General features: G+C 38.0%; 2 protein-coding genes across 4 annotated transcripts in view; one reads left to right on the top strand and one right to left on the bottom strand.

The window, feature by feature from the left end:
- The first annotated feature begins 645 nt into the window (after positions 1-645).
- LOC137960220 (DNA-directed RNA polymerase V subunit 5A) lies at positions 646-12595 on the top strand. Of its 2 annotated transcripts, XM_068807769.1 has the most exons (5): positions 646-967; positions 4047-4133; positions 10059-10226; positions 10431-10544; positions 12278-12595. In XM_068807769.1, exons 1-5 carry the CDS (start codon positions 737-739, stop codon positions 12401-12403), a joined length of 726 nt encoding a protein of 241 aa, XP_068663870.1. In that variant the 5' UTR covers positions 646-736; the 3' UTR covers positions 12404-12595. The 2 variants fall into 2 exon arrangements, with proteins under 2 accessions (XP_068663870.1, XP_068663871.1); XM_068807770.1 differs by lacking the exon at positions 4047-4133 and having other exon boundaries at positions 648-967.
- Positions 12596-14071: 1476 nt separating this feature from the next.
- Positions 14072-16520, bottom strand: part of LOC137958443 (protein LNK2-like) — a 29682-nt gene continuing 27233 nt past the window's right edge. Inside the window, exons 7-8 of one of the 2 annotated variants that reach the window (XM_068805457.1) lie at positions 14523-14840; positions 14072-14451 (exon numbers count right to left, since the gene is read on the bottom strand). In XM_068805457.1, coding sequence (XP_068661558.1) covers positions 14534-14840 — 307 coding nt within the window. In that variant the 3' untranslated portion in view covers positions 14072-14451; positions 14523-14533. The remainder of the gene's footprint in view (positions 14452-14522; positions 14841-16520) is intronic. The other variant, XM_068805456.1, reaches the window with a different exon arrangement.

The raw sequence follows: 16520 nt of genomic DNA, 5'->3' as shown, positions 1-16520 counted from the left end.
TACAAGACACATATTATAGATGATAGGAAAGGAAGAGAACATCTAATTCTGACTTGGGATGCCTTACCCGAAGTTCTCTTTTTGGTTATATTCTTGCTCTAGTTCTTCCTCTGTACCACTAGTCCATCCCAACTCTTATTCTTCCTTATTTCTACCTTATTTTCTCTTTGTCTCTCACCTTAAAGTAAATTTTAAAGCAATAAACCTAGAATTTAACATGGTATCAGAACAAGAATTAGGGTTCATAATCAAACTGCTCTAAGTTCATATGTAAAGATAAAAGATATGCAAGTTCATGCCATGTAAGCCATTCAAGTAGAACTTTTTCTAGCCCACACAAGTTGTAACGGAGAACTTCCTCATTGATTCAGATAAGTCCTCAGTAAATTCGAGTTTTTTTGTGTGTTTTCTTTAGTCGTTAAACATCTAACCTAAGCAGAAATTTTGTTGTTAATCAGGATTTACCCTTATTCATGTCAAGTAGTGGAGGTTCATACCCTTCAAAAAATCAAAAAAAATCTTTTTCTTACCAAACCTAACCAGATCAGATTAGGTTTTTATTTTTGCATGGCCATAAAGTTTTCAAAAACTCCTCTTGAAGTACCAAGTCTCCAAGCGTATCTAAGATATTCATAAAATATTACCGTCTCGATGGTCGGGATTAACCGAACCTGTTACCCCTACTCCTGCGCGGGAAGTGGAGGTGCCGACTCTGTTGCCTGGAGAAGAAGCGGGAATGGACACGGGAAGTTGTATATGTAACTATGTGGACGATGGCAGCGTTGAGAGCCATCGATACTATTTAGCTCGCCGGACTTTGATGGAGATGCTTCAGGATAGAGGCTACGACGTTGATGCCTCCGAAATCAACCTATCATTACTCGAGTTCCGAACTCGGTACGGTCAAGTAATCGATCCCAAAGATCTGAAATTTTCAACTTCCCTCGTTTCTGACCCGTCCAAGAAGGTTAGTTACCTCTTTCGTGCACTAGCCAGTTTTCTGTTTAGGATTTGACTACCGATGGAAGCATGCGTAGCTTTCTTATATGCTTGTTTTTTAAATTTCCGAGATGAGATTTTCAGCGGAACCATTGTTTAGGAATGTGTTGGGTTCTATTCATTGCGGTCTATAAGCTGTCGAATGTGGTCTCATGCTGGAAACGAATAGGAAAAGGGTTTTGAGGTGGATTATATGAAACAAGTTGACAATTTTAAAGCTCTAATATTCCCAGCATTTCCATTTGCAATTTTCTGATATTTTAGGTGCTTATCGTTTGTAATGCTGACTGGTCACATTAATTTCATCAATCACCACCCAAGCTTCGCCTTTGCGCTTTCATCTGTTAGACTGACATCCAACCAAAAGTAGTCTTAGACCCGGGAACTCTTAGATTTTTCTTAGCTTTTATGGTCTCTTCTATTCACTGCTAGTTAACATTTTTATTAGGTCATCACCTTAAAATGTCAATTATTTGGCGAAATTTTATTCGAACAGGGAAACAGATTTTTATGAAATGATGACAACGGTTGCGTATGCTGTAATTCTCAACTTGGGAAATTTAAGTGGAAGTCCAGATTCGGTTTCTTTCAAAGGCCAAGTTTATGAGTTTTGGTGTAAATCTGGTCTGAATCAATATCATCATACTCGTCCTGGTGACCTGACAGGGTCAATCAAACCCAAAGCAATCGCTCTTGACCACCATTTTACCTGGGATGATGTCATTTATTTTTTTCAAACATAAAACAAAAGAAGGAAGAGATTGGGGAGAAGAACTTCCTTTTGTTAAAGTTGTAAGTCTCAACGGTTTTTTGAGTATTTTACATACTTCGTTTTTCCTTCTAGAGTTATGAGAGTACTTGTCTATTTATGTTGTACATTGGTTTCAATTTTCAAGTTTTATGATATATATACTAGGAGATATAAGTAATTGAGTCTAGAAGGACATTTATGTCATTGTACTAAGTTTTCACTTAAGAGACCTATTTAATAAAGAGGGAGGTCGAATCTGACCTTTGAGAAGAGTGGTGGACACTGCAACATTTCTGAATTCTCTTCTCTCTTTCGTCTTTTGTCTCTGTTCTATCGCTTCCACTCAATTTTATATGGTACTAGAGCAAAATATCCATCTGAAATAAAGTTCTAATCAAGTTTTTGTCCCCTTCTCACCCTGCATTTACTCTAGAGAGGGGGTTTCTCCAATTCTATGCTGATTTGGATTAAAGGTTAGATCTTAGATCTTAGATCTTTTTTACTTATTTCGTGCCATAGCTCTAGGGTTGATGGCTTGTGTTGCCTGTTGAGCAGTTATCTACGTTTTGTATTCCTAGAGGTTGTTTGTGGCTACCACCCTATTTCTGTCTGGGTAGTTTCCCAAACAGTGCTTGAACTGCGTTTTCTCCTGTTTTACATGGAATCATGTGATTTGAAGTGATCTCATGCTATATTACACCTTCTATTGTGCTTTGTTGTGGTGTTGATGAGTTTGTGTCCTAAATTTATCAGTCCTGTGTGGGACCCACATCATCTGTATAGGGAATTTGGTATGCTTGTGTGATTCTGGTTGAAATTGTGTGGCTGAATGCAGTTTCTTTGATTATTTAAAGTATTTAAAAAATATTTGTCTGATTCTGGATAAGTTATTTTTTTAGTAAAAGATAGTGTGCATTCAGAAGGGAAGGATGCCTTTGCTATCACTATTAAAAGGTTGAGTGGCTCAAATTATTTTAGGTGGCCCAAATTTGTCAAAATTTACTTGAAGGTGAAGGGAGAAACAAAATATTTGAGAGGCCCTTCTGAGCCATTTAGGGAGGCTGAAAATAGTCAGGTTAATGACCTGGCTGCTCTATAGTATGAAAGTAAGTTTTAAGAGACAGGTCATGAATTGTGTGAGACTTCAAAACAAATTTGGACTGTTTTTTGAGTCATTATATGCTCAAAACAGGTCATTATATGTTCAGGATGCCTTTGCAACCTATCTTGAGTATATCAGCTTTATGCTCAGTTGCTTGCCTTAAAAAAGGGGAGATAGATCTGTCATAGATTACTTTTGTGAGCTATAGGGGTTTCTATAGGAGATTGAGATGTATCACCTATTTACTATCAATGAAGGCCCATTAGTTGTTTCTAGAGTTGCCTTCTACCTTGTCTTTTTAATGTGATTCATGTTAGCTTGGGTAGCACCATAGATCGGTTTTTCCTTCTCATCCACATTATAGTCGTAATCTATTTGAGGTTTTTCACCTAGATGTATAGGGTCAATGTCGAGTTCTGTTCTTTTTTTGGTTATTAGTATTTTGTCTCCTTTATTGATAATTATAGTTGGACAACTTGTATGTATATCTTGCGGGAGAAATCTAAGTTTTTTATGTATTCCTCCAATTTTATAATGAAATAAAAACTTTGTTTGGTGCTTCATGTCATGTGTTGCATACTGATAATGAGATTGAGTGCATGAACAATAAGTTTGTTTCTTTTTGTACTACGAATGGTGTTCTTCACCATTCCTCATGTGTGTATACGCTTCAATAGAATGGTGTTGCTAAGAGGAAGAATTGCCACCCACTTAAGTTGCTCACACAATGATGTTCCAAATGAAAGTTCCTAAATATAAATTGGGTGATGTTGTTCCCCATAGTTTGTTTCTTGATTAATAGGATCTTATCCTCTGTACATGGTGGACAAATACCACTACATGTTCTCAAACCTGATAGTGAGTTATTTCCTCTTTGCCTACGTGTATTTGGGTTTGTTTGCAATGTTCATGATCTTGTTTCTTCATTGATAAATTGTACCCTAGAACTGTTAAATGGGTGTTTCTTGGATATTCACATTCTCAAAAGGGGTATAAATGCTATAATCCATCCATCTGGAAAATGTATATCTCAGCAGATGTTACCTTTTTTAAAATGCTCCTTTCTTTTATCTGTTAGTTGAGTTTGCTGCTCTACTTATGGATGTTAAGGTTGTTGTTTCGCTTCTTGTGGATGATGTTCCAAGAGTTGTGTTGGTTCCTACAATTTTTCTAGAATCTCCAAGGCCATTGCAGGTATACAAGCAACGAATGCCTTCCAAGAGTACTTCTACAATGCCTCCTCCACCCTTGCTAACGCCTTCCTCATTCATTGTTCTTGCGGTAAGTGATTTGTATCGTCCAGTTTCTCTTCACAAGGGTATTCGTGCTTGTACTAAAAAAATACCAAACATCTTATTACCAAAATTTTTGTCCTTTGATAACTTGTTAGGCTCCTTTAAAACCTTTGTGTTATCCTTGTCTACTTGCTCTATTCCTTCTTTAGTGTAGGAACCACTGGTGTCACCTTGTTGGAAATGAGGCATAGATGTTGAGATGAAAGCTTTGACTGATAAGCAAACATGACTTTGGGCAAGGCATTACTTGACGCAACCATAGTAAGATGGCAGTGGGTGTATACCATCAAATATAAGGCTAATGGTTCCATTGAGAGATATAAGGCGAGGCCAAAGGTTACACGCAAACTTATGGTGTGGATGTCTTTGAGACCTTTGTTGTTGTTAGGTTATCTTTTGTTCTCATTTTGTTATTTATTACTGTTAATTAGGGCTGGTTGTTATACCAACTTGATATAAAAAAATATCTTTTTGTATGGAGTCTTATATGAGGAGATGTATGTGGAACAACCTCTCGGGTATGTTGCTCAGGGGAGATTGCAAAAGTATGTCAATTGCATATGTTTGGAATTAGACGCCCTAATTCCAAACTAACGAGAGCTATAATAATAAACGCAGAAGAAGGAAAAAACAAACACGAAAAAGACAACAAGATTTATACAAGTTCACCTCAAGGTGAGACTACGTCCTGTCTTCCGCTGCTGCAATACTCCACTATGAAGATGAAATAGTTTACAAGAGAGATCTCACACACTTACAGGTGTTTTTTTTCTCTAACTTCTCTTGGCCACAACTGATGCTCCTCGGATGATCAATAATTGAAACCCCCCCAATTATAAAGAGAAAACTAGGGTAGCCGCTTTTTCTTTTTTTTCCTCCACAACAAGGTGTTGGAGTGAAACATCTAATTTAGCCTGAGTATCAGCTAAATGAAATTTAGCCTGAGTATCAGCTAAATGATTAGCTGACCGAGGAATGTGCTTCCAATTACAATTTAGAAGATAAGTTAAATTACATATATCAAAAAACATATCCCAGTGTCACCATGGAGGAGGAGCTGACTTTGCATACCAATTGATAACAATTTTAGAATCTCTTTCAATGTAGAGAGGCCCCACTAGATGGCGATTGAAGATCTGCAGCCACTAGGGCAACTGTTTTACAAAAGTGAAATTCCCAAACTGTCCTTTATGAAACAATAGAATATATCGTGGACCGGGCGGGGGCTTTGCCCCCACACCCCGGGTTTGCGATTTGCATACCGATTAAGTGTAGGGCATTGATTAGGCTCCACAACTTAACTGCATAAAGCTATCTACGGCTTTAGACAGAGTCCCAAATTGTGGTTCAAGAAACTCAGCCGTGTGGTGATATCCTTACGTCCTTGAGATTTCAAAGAAGTCACTTTGATCCCTCATTGTGTGTATTGAAGAGGTCCTCTGAAATTGTAGTATTAATTGGATACGTTGATGATATAGTGCTATCTAGTAGTGGCAAAGAGGTATGGACGAGGTAAGATAACATTTGGCAAATCACTTTCTAGCCAAGGATTTAAGGACGGTTATTCTCTAGATCGAAGTGACAAGAAGTAGGACAGGTATTCTTTTGACTCAAATAAAGTATGTGACTGATATGCTACATGAATATGGGTTGCTAGGAGCTAAACCTGTAAATTTTTTATGGAAATTGGCCATAATCTTCATGAAGAGAACAATAATCAGCTTAGAGATAAGACTAAGTACAAGTGGTTGGTAGGCAAGCTTATATAATCTTTGCAATGAGTGTCCCAAGAAAGAATCACTTAGAAGTTGCATTGAGAATATTGCGATACTTGAAGGGTGTCCCAGGAATAGTGTTGTAATATGAGCTATATAGACATTTGCATATTGTAGGATATACTGGTGCAGAGTATATTGGTTCTAAACTGGATAGAAAATGTACTTCGAGATTGTTTGTTGGAGGCAATTTAGTGAACTAGAAAAGCAAAAAATAGGTTGTAGTTGCCCGTTATAGTGCAGAAGCTAAATATAGAGTCATGACTCGTATCATTAGTGATCTTTTAGGGGTGAAATTTGTGTTAAAAGAATTGGGTTATGACTATATACTGTTAAAGAGGTTATGACTATATGCTGTTAAAGAGGTTATGACTATATAATGTGACAATCAAACTGTCATATTTATTGCAAGTAATCTTGTATTTCAGAAAATGACTAAACATGTGGAGGTTGATTGTCACTTTATCAGAGATGTTGTCATGAGTAGAGTGGTGGTTACTCCTCATATGAAGTCCATTATCGAATGGGTGATGTGTTTACTAAAGTTTTAGGAAAACGAGATCATCAGATTTTTTGTAACAAGTTGGGGGTTCTAGATATATATGCTCCAAATTGAGGGGGAATGTTAAAATTGTAAGTGTTGAGGCTATTTTGAGTACTTTGCTTACTTTAATTTTCCCCTCTATGGTTAGAAGAGAATTCGTCTATTTATAATGTACATTGATTTCAATTTTTGGGTTAAAATCATGTTTATACTAGAAGATATAAGTAATTGGGTTTAGACAAGCATTTATATTATTGTACTAAGTTTTCAGTTAAGTGATATATTTAATAAAGGAGGACGTCGAATTTTGACCTCTAAGAAGAGTACCGTGCACTATAGCACTTCTGAATTCTCTTCTTCTTCTTATCTGTCCTCTCTCTTCCATATTCTATCTCTTCCACTCAAGTTCAGACCCTGACTAATGTTGGAGGTTGGGTTGGCATTGAATCGAGCCAGTTTTGCTCGACTTAGTTTAATTTGAGCTTAATCCAAGCTCAACCATTCAGTCTGGCTTGTTTGCCAAATTGAGCCGAGCTTGAGCTGTACATTGCTCAGCTAGATGGCTCGTTAGCCAGCTTAAATGCCTAGTTCGTTGCACCTCAACTCTTTATCACATAAATATAAGTTTAGTCATTCTTCTCCTTTTCTTGGAGATGTGACTCTTAGCGAGGAAAAAAAGAAAATGTACATCTGACAAGAGTATCAAACAAGTGGCAGAGAGGATTAGATTAAACAACTGGAGAATAGATAATGAAGAATTTAAGAATTGAAGGATGGAGAGCATCAGGTATAGAGACCATTTAATGTTTTTCTATTTATTTATTTATTTATATATATATTAGTAAGGAATAGTCACACGTAGATTAGTGAGTACAAAGATCTTGGGTTTATTACTTAGGAAAGAGGTTTCCTAAGTTGGCTAGTCATTTTAGGATAGGCCTTGGACCCAACTTTACATGGTATCAGAGCGGGAACTCATATGTGGGTCTACACCTAAACTATCTACTTGTAGAACTACAAAAGAGGGCCTACACCTAAACTATCCACTTGTAGAGCCACAAAAGAGGGCCTACACCTAAACTTATCCACTTGTGGAGCCTCAATAGAGGGCCTACACCTAAATTATCCACTTGTAGAGCCACAAAAGAGGGTCTATGCGTGAGAAGGAGTGTTAAAGAATAGTCCCACATCGATTAGTGAATACAAAGATATTGAGTTTATTAGTTGGAAAAGAGGTTTCCTAAGTTGGCTAGTCATTTTGGGATAGGCCTTGGACCCAACTTTACAATATATATACACACACGACAGATCCAATATGAAAAACCATTTGGTGTGAAACATGTGAAATGGCTGAGATAGTTGTTTCGCACCAAATGACTTTTCATATTGGATTAGCCCTCTGTGTGTGTGTGTGTGTGTGTGTGTGTGTGTGTGTGTCTATATATATATATACACACACACACACACACACACATATAACAATGAAAAAAAAGGAATCCATTGGAAGAATTCCCAATGGAGCAAAGAATACAAGAAGAAGCAAACAACAAACAAAGAGGCCAGGGAGACCAAAAACTAGATAAAAAACCATCAAAAGGGAATTGGAGTTTCAACAATGAGGTGTTACCACGGATCCCTTCCCTAGCTAAAGTTTCAGTTATGCCGTTTGTACTTCTTAGGGTTTGTTGCTAAGATACATTTGGGTTTTTGCACAAGTCCTCAATTTCATCAATACATTAAGAAATGTTTAGGGGAGCACTTCTTTTTGTTTGCCTAACTAATAACAACTGAAAATCCCTTCTATGGCTAGGGAACAAAATCTCTGTATAGAGTTGAAGGCCCTGGAGTAGGGCTCTCAACTCTGCCTCAATTGGGTACTTCTTTTTGCTTGCCTAACTAATAACAGCTATTGACCCCTCTTCTATGACTGAGGGGTGGGAAATTCTTCCCGAGTAGAGTTGAATCTCCAAGGTCGGGATCTCAATTCTGTCACAGTTGGGCGTTTCTTTTCGCTTGCCTAACTAATAAGAACTACTGAATCCCTTTCGACGATTAAAAGGTGAGAAAATCTTTCCATATAGAGTTCAAGGCTCTGAAGTAGGGCTCCAAGGCTCTGAAGTAGGGCTCATCTTCCCCTGTTAGGGGCTAGGGGCTCCTATCTTCCCCGTGAAATCCCACTTGGTAGTGGGGAGGCCGAGGGCCCCGCCCCTGCTGGCAGAAAGTGATGGAAAGGGTAGGGCAAAGCCTTGCCCCCTTCTCCCGGACCTCTCTGTTTTGGAACAAAGAGGTGGGGGAAGGGAGAGGGTCTTCCTAACCTCTCCATGTGTCTGCAGACATAAAGGGGCTTTCCCCATCTGTGCACAGTTTAAAAGGGGAGGGAAGACTAGTCTGGTCCTGACCAAGTTTGTGTGGTCAGTCAGATGAACTGCAAAAACTGGCTGCATCAGCTTGTTTTTCACTCTTCCTCAGGTTTCTACGTTTTCAGGCTGGATATGGGGCTGGTTCCTGTTGAACCTGGTTTTATCACCCGGTCTGGTATGATTTGTGTACAAAAGATACAAATTTATCTTTGTGAGATGAAAACAATATTGATATATTCTCTTTTTTTTTTAGGAAAAGTGTGAAATATATTACTGAGAGAGAGACACACAAACCTAACTAAACAGGACCTTCCTCCACAACAAGATGTTGGAGAAAAACACCTGATTTAGCCTGATCATCCGCTAAGTGATTAGCGGATCTAGGAATATGATTCCATATACATTGTAATTGAGAAGTTAAAATACATACATCATCAAAAAGATTCCAGTGACGCCTAGGCGGTTTACATTTCTTAGTACCCCAACTGATAATGACTTGAGAATCTCCTTCAACATATAACGGTCTTACTATCCTTTGATGGAACAGTTTGAGGCCATTAAATAATCCTAATAACTCTGCCGTAGTGGGTCTGAAATCCCAATAGGTCCAGAAAAGGAAAGGAGGAGATTCCCTTTATCATCGTGAATAACCCCACCATAGCCAGCTGGTCCCGGACAACTCAATGCACTTCCGTCAAAATTTAGTTTAAAGTATCCGGCCGGGGGGGGGGGGGGGGGGGGGGGGGGGGGAGACCAAGTCTTCATTATTGGAGGTCGAGGGGGATAAGACATTTTTGCAACCAGATTCTAATTGATATATTATTTGATTTTCAATTAGGTCCAATAGAATTGGAAGTCCACATTTGGTTTCTTTTTGGAGGCCAAGTTCACCAGATTTGGCGTAATTTGGTTTGCATTGTATATAATTGATAAAGATTTATATTTAGAAACCTTGCGAGGTTTAGTATTTTCCATGCAATGTAACTTGTGATTTTCTGCCTTTGCTTTATCTTCTTGAGTAGATTTGAAGCTAATAAATTTTTATATGTTTATCTCTATATTTTTTTTATAAGTCTAGCAATGGTAAACACATTATTATTGAGACTAGCAACTCAAAATTGTTTGATGTGAAGGTTCTCTTGTGGCAGTTTTTGTCACTGAGGCTGACAATTGCCTTCTAGAAATTTACAGATCAGGTCCATGAATTAGTAACGGGTACCTTTTACTTGCAGATATTAGTGATCTTCTTCAGTACTGATGTTGTCAAATTATCGGCCATCCGTGACATTCTGGCTGACAGGCAAAACATTACTCCTATGATATTTGTCCTCCAAAACAAAATGACACCGCAAGCCAAGCAGGCCACTATAGAATGGAAATTCAAAATTGAACTCTTTCAAGTAAGTTCCAAGTTAAGGTTATTCAATAAAAGAAAGTCTTTCTATGTTTTTCTGATCCTTTGGTTCAATAGTGACATGTGGGGGTTTATAATGTGAGATTGCTTTTCGGTTCTGTAGTGGCCACAGATTAGTATTTCCCATGACAACGTTTCTGATTCACTATTCTACTTCATTGACTCCTGTTCTATCTTTTGTCTTCTTCAGATTACTGACTTATTGATGAATATCACAAAGCATATTTTAAAGCCATGCCATGAGATACTCTCCCCTGAGGAAAAACAGAAGCTTTTAACCAAGTACAGTTTGGAAGACAAGCAGGTCTGTTGACATGTATATATGTTTTTGGATGGTGTGAACTGGTAAATATTATACATAGAAAATATCGGGGATATTGCTTTGGTATTTCTGGAAAGACTCAGGGATACTGTTTTTGGGGATATAATCTTCCAAGCACAGGCAAACAGAGATCTTGTTGCATTTTCCAATCTGGCACTTTGTTTTTACCTATCTTTTTAAAATATCAGGGTGCAATTTTTATTTTTATTTTTATTTTTTTTTCCTATCTTAGTTGCCAAACTTTGGTAATTGTACTATTTTTCTTTAGCAAATGGTAGGCTTTAATATTTATTAACTTAAACAAGTTCACTTCCATTGAAAGCCCTGAACCAGTGTTATCTGACCCTGGCCAGACTTGGTTGAACTTGACCTGAGGTTTCTTTTGGGTAGGGAGTCAAAGACCCAGAAATGGGTCAAAACCTCATTGGTCAAGCTGTGTTTTCCTATTTGATCTGTGTAGCGGCTGCCCTGGCCTAGTCAGCCGAGTTAGGCTCTCATGGGATATTTCTCCTTGCATGACTAGGTGAGGGGAGAAGTGGGCAGCAACTCCTGTCCGCTTCTCTATCCACCTCTTTATATCTGTACAGAGAGGAGGAGAGGGTGGCAAAGGCCCCTCTCTTCCCCCTTTCACTGCAATGAGGTGCAGTGGTGGGAGGGCAGGTGATCCCTCCCTCTATTACAGAAAACAGGAGGGGGAGCGTAGCCCAAGGTGACCCCCCCTTTCTATGCAGATCGAGGGGTTTTTGACCCATCATGTAGATTAGGGAAAATTTCTCCCCTATATATATTTAAATATATATGGTGTCTGATGACATTAGTACCAATTCAATTGGTGGTCAGGCCTTGTTGAATCAGGTTCAACCAGACTGACCACCTTACTGAGTTGGCGACTGAGTCGGTTTTCCTCAACATTTGATTCTCAATCATATTTTTGTCCAATTTCATTTGGTGAAAGTTGTTGTGGTAAAGTTTGCCCTAATAATTTCTCATTATTAGTATGACCCGTAATATATCCCTTAAAAATTTCTCGTTTGCTATTCATGTCTCCTGCTTCCACAACTGGATGTCTTGGGATAATGCTTCATATACACTGTTGTAATGCTCAGAGGCAGTATACCATCTACATGGCATATGTAGGGGAGGCTGCCCCCTTGCAACGATGGATTGATTTCAGATGGTAAATGTATAGAAATCTCAGAGTTTGGCAACTCTGTGTTTTTCCCATTTAAATTGAACCACTAATCTTCTCATTTTGTTGCCCTTATTCTGCCAATGATACTGTAATTCGTCTTGCCAGATAAAAAGTTCTAGCTCTAAGGCAGCCTTATTGATCCTTTAAGTTGGTAGGTGTTGGTGATACATAACTCCACACAGTTCTGTTTTAGGTTTTTGCTAACAATAATGATTTGTGCACCTTGAATGTGTATCTCCTTGCTTCTACGGTCTGAGGTGGTGGTAGAATACAGGTTACATCATCCAGCACCTCAGGCTGTACAAGTCGGAACTACAGTTTCAGCATACATGTATCTTAACTCCTTTAGTCATGTCACTTAAATAGTTATTTTATATGCTTCTTTTCTCTCTTTTTCTGGTGATTTTATTGAACCTTTTGAACTGATGATGATCATAGACTTATATTTTACATGAATAAGTATTGTGGCTTCACTGTCCTGCTTTTGTTTTTCCAATTGCTAAGTCATGATATTTTTCTACAGCTTCCATGCATGTTACAAAGTGATGCAATAGCCAGATACTATGGGCTTGAAAAGGGACAAGTGGTGAAAGTCATGTATGATGGTGATATTACTGACTCACATGTCACTTATCGTTGTGTTGTGTAATGGTTTCATGATGCACATGAAGGTCGAGGATTCTTTTTTGAATTCACTGGTGGGTTTGAAAACAAAAGCATGCATGTCTGTAACATTTCTTTCAAGAAATTACTTTCCATGTGTAGTCTAATATTATGTTTAGATGCTTCTGTAAATACTAGCTTGTGTTAAGGCTGAAAGAGAGTCAGGTAATATTTTTTCCCTCTGTTGATTCATGAAATTAGATGGAATCCTGATGTCATAAACAAGACTTGCAAAATTCTGTTCTAATTTCTGCATGATGTGGCAGGTTGACGGCTAGACCAGAAGAGAGCCTACAACATTTTACATTTCTCTTAGGGTCCCTTTGAATCCCGTGGAAAAGAAAAGAAAATGAGAATTTGATTATTATTATTTTTAAAAATAGTTAGTAAAAAAGAGAATATGATTATTATCTTATTTTCACTAACTATTTTTTAGAATAATAATGATTAAATTTTTATTTTTTTTCTAACAGTTTCAAACAGACCCTTAATTTTATGGAGAAAGTGAAACAAATTAGACACTACGTCACCCACTTCTAGGATTACCGATGATGATACTATTTTCACCGAAAGAAAATGAGAATTTGACCATTATTATTTTTAAAAATAGTTAATAAAAATAGATAATAATCAAATGTTTTTTTTATTAATTATTTTTGGAAATTATAATGATTAATTTTTTTTTTATCCTTCCTATTGCTTTCGATTGGATCTAAACCATTTTTTAAAAAAGGCTTAAAATACCCGAAGAAGGGAAAGAGATGAATTGGACAAGGCATTGGGCTCCATTGACTCAACCGAGTCCCGCTTGCACATGTCTGTGCTTTCCTCATTCATTCTAATACGAGGACATGTGTGAAACGACGAAGGCTCTTCACTGTTATCAGAAACGGTTGGTTTTGTGACTCGATGACTCTGGAGTCTAGTTATATTAACTGTTCTAACTTGGTATTATCAGTCTGTGTCCAGGCCTAGTCTCCGAAGTGCTGCCTGAATCATCCTTTTATGGGAGAGAAAAAACACAGGACAAGGGTTTCCTTTCCAGTTAAGGGGAGTATGTTGAGTGGATAAAGAAGGTGCAGTGATGAGAGAAAATTTTGAACTTTTTTTTTTTTTTTTGTTAGTCCCTTTCATCGATAGAAAGAAGAAGGGGTGGGTCCCCTCCAACACATGAACCCTATGTGCAAATGAGGTAATTAACTTGGAGACCGTGGGGAGACATAGGTATGAGATTTGAAGCTTTTGTAACACAAAAAAAGTCATCAAGAATGGATAGGTGGTATTAGGACCCTTTGTCGGTTTTGAATGTTGTTGCTCATGTTCCAAATGATGTTTTTGTACTCCACACCCATTTCTTCTTTTGTCGACTCTTTCAATCTTTCTCCTCTCCTTGTTACACCGACACAAAAAGATCATATTGATGCTATTTTAAATGAACAAACTATTTTTTACCAAAAATGGTGAGGTTCTAACTTTTCCTAGAACGGTAACCGGATTGAGACAACACTTGGATTTCACATGATACCCTACAAATATCATCAGAGCCACCCAGAGTTACACTTGAAAGAATCAAATGTGGCTTGAGAGAATTAATAGGCACACCCATCGGTTGACTTCAAGAGGAAGATGTGTATCTTTACTACATTTTATTCATATATTTATATAATCTTATTCTCTCTTAAATCTTGTACTCCCTCATCAAATTTGCCAAATCGTATAACCTATGGTTTTGACAAGATTTTGGTTTACACATACATGGTACAGGTCACTCAATCTGCTGAGAAATATGTGACAGGAAATATTCTGGTTGGTCCACAGCTTGATATCGGTCATTGATGCATTAATTTTTTTCTCCTGCACCATGACCTGTTTCTAACAGCACTAATGACAGCAGCTCAGCTAAGAAAAGACGAGAAAGATACTAAACCACCAGGAAACAGAATAGAGTTGCTCAAATCTCCATGAACCGAGATCCAATCCGCTGACAAGTGAGAATCAAAACCATCTCAATGATATCAGCCCACACCGCCACCACTGAAACACTAAATTAATGTAATGTCCAAATTAAAATCATGCTCATCAACAGAGAGGTTCGAAATTGATACCTTGGGAGTTTTCATGGACTTGCTTTATGGATATTCCCCTGTTGAAGGTCTTCTGGTGGTGGTGGTCTTTCAATTTCAGAGGGAGTGAGGAATTGGTTGCCTGTTTTACTGTCAGATATGCACTCTGTTCCTGGGCCCACATTTTCCAATTTGGGTTTTAGTGCAAGCTTCTCAGGATTTGTAGATACTGGTGATCCGGGAGCTCCTTCCTTGATGCATGACCCTACAGATGGCTCTGTTGGCCTATGAAACAGAAGATGAGCCATGGAACGGTCGATTGGATTGGTATCAGTTTCTGCATCAGGCACTCTGGTCGACCTGCAAAAGAAGGATGAGAATAAGAATTTCCTAATGATAAATACACTTCTGAAGAATTAATAAAAACACCAAATGCAGCAGATAACTAAGAAAACTGCTAAACATAGACCATGGAAGGATAATCACTCCCAAATAAGAAAACAACAGATTAGTGTGAAGAAAGAAAAAATTCAGTACTGGTTGCAGCCCAACCCAATGGGGATAAGAAACATGAATAATCATTCTGAATGTTATCACTAGCACAAAAAATCAAGAAGCAAAAATGAATAAATCAGTGAATATTCTGCATATGCATTACGGGACAAGTCTCAAGTTTCAGAGTCGATTCTTGTTACCTACCAAAAGAAGACAAGGTTAGTCCTTTGAGAACCTCATCCTTGAGCTTGACCTCAGGTTGAGCATTGGGATGCTCAGGCATGAACCTCATCCCTGAGCTTCCACATAATACCATGCTTAGCTCAGTTTGGCAACCATCATAGTTCCAGTACAAATCATGACTCAGCTTGACCTCTTAGCTTTTCCTCTTATATTAAATGGTTATTTTATAATAAAAAGATCAATTTTGAGTCAGCTCATGAGCCATTGAGCTGAACTTGATAAAGCTCAAGCTCAGTTCAACTTGGAGTTTGGGTGAGTTGGTTCGGCTTAGTGCCACCCCTATTTTGAAACATAAAATTAAAATTTGGATTTCTGCACTAGTTCAAATGTTCAACATTGAACATCGCTCAACTGAGAAGGTAATATCCATCAAGTTGAACTCATGAAAGCCATGGTGAGTTGGCTGAGCATACTAAGGATGCCACTTGGAAAATATGAAGCCAAAGGAGTCAAACTGTGTTTTTTTCTTTTCTTTTTTTTTGTCTGAAGTCATCTGCAAAGGTTACAAGAATTCCACGTACTCTTCAATCAACAAGGGAAGCCAATTATTAATTTTTACTACTTCAAAATAAACCCATTACAGATTTCATGGAAGAGTTAGATACAATCAAGCTGGAAGTTAGGATTAGGATTTATGCCCCAATCACTGAGGATGACAAGAAAACCAGTAGGCAATAGGAAGAACTACAAGTAGCTTGATTGCTTCAAGGCCCTGGTCATAACTCTGTACGGGTAAACTTGTTAAGTGAGAGTGATCCTTCATATGAGGTTACATTTGTTACTGTGTTATGAGCAGAACTTGTAGTTCCTTCAGGTGGCAGAATGTGGAATAAGACTTATGTATCAGACATAAATGCCAACTCCCAACAAACCTCTAGAGGGTGAAGGCTGATAGAGGTAGAGGTCAAGAGGGAGGATCTCAAAGTTGCGGCCATGGGAATAGAAATGTCCGTTGTGGATGCACAAATTGTTTCTCTACTGATACTGGGAAAAACTCGGTAAAGAAGTATGGGCAAACCATGCCACTAGAAATCTGTGGATGAAGCAGTACAACTGAAAGAGCAATGAGTATAAAGGACGAGACGATGAGGTTGATGCAAAGATTGGAGACTCTATCTACTACATCCAATGAGACTATATATCTACTACTCTTGAGGAAATGAGAGTTGGCATAAAGGTAGAAACCACTTAGCCGGGAAGTTTAACTGCCTTAAAATCTCATTATGGAGCAAGAGTTTTGTGTAGGTATAGAACTCGTACTTGCATTAATTTTGAACCCCTTACAATTTACAGACAACCTTT

Source organism: Aristolochia californica, unplaced genomic scaffold, assembly GCF_029961685.1.
Source record: "Aristolochia californica isolate CCGP_79_NKW_82.1479 unplaced genomic scaffold, dmAriCali1.0.hap1 SCAF_3, whole genome shotgun sequence".
NCBI classification, from domain to species: Eukaryota; Viridiplantae; Streptophyta; class Magnoliopsida; order Piperales; family Aristolochiaceae; genus Aristolochia; species Aristolochia californica.
Note: the sequence above shows the minus strand (reverse complement) of the source record. Positions and strands in the feature narration are given on the sequence as shown.

Coding starts and splice junctions, on each gene's coding strand:
- LOC137960220 (XM_068807769.1), top strand. CDS start 737: ATGGACACGGGAAGTTGTATATGTAACTATGTGGACGATGGCAGCGTT. Junction 4,134..10,058: donor CCTCATTCATTGTTCTTGCG/GTAAGTGATTTG, acceptor TTTTACTTGCAG/ATATTAGTGATCTTCTTCAG. Junction 10,227..10,430: donor TCAAAATTGAACTCTTTCAA/GTAAGTTCCAAG, acceptor TGTCTTCTTCAG/ATTACTGACTTATTGATGAA.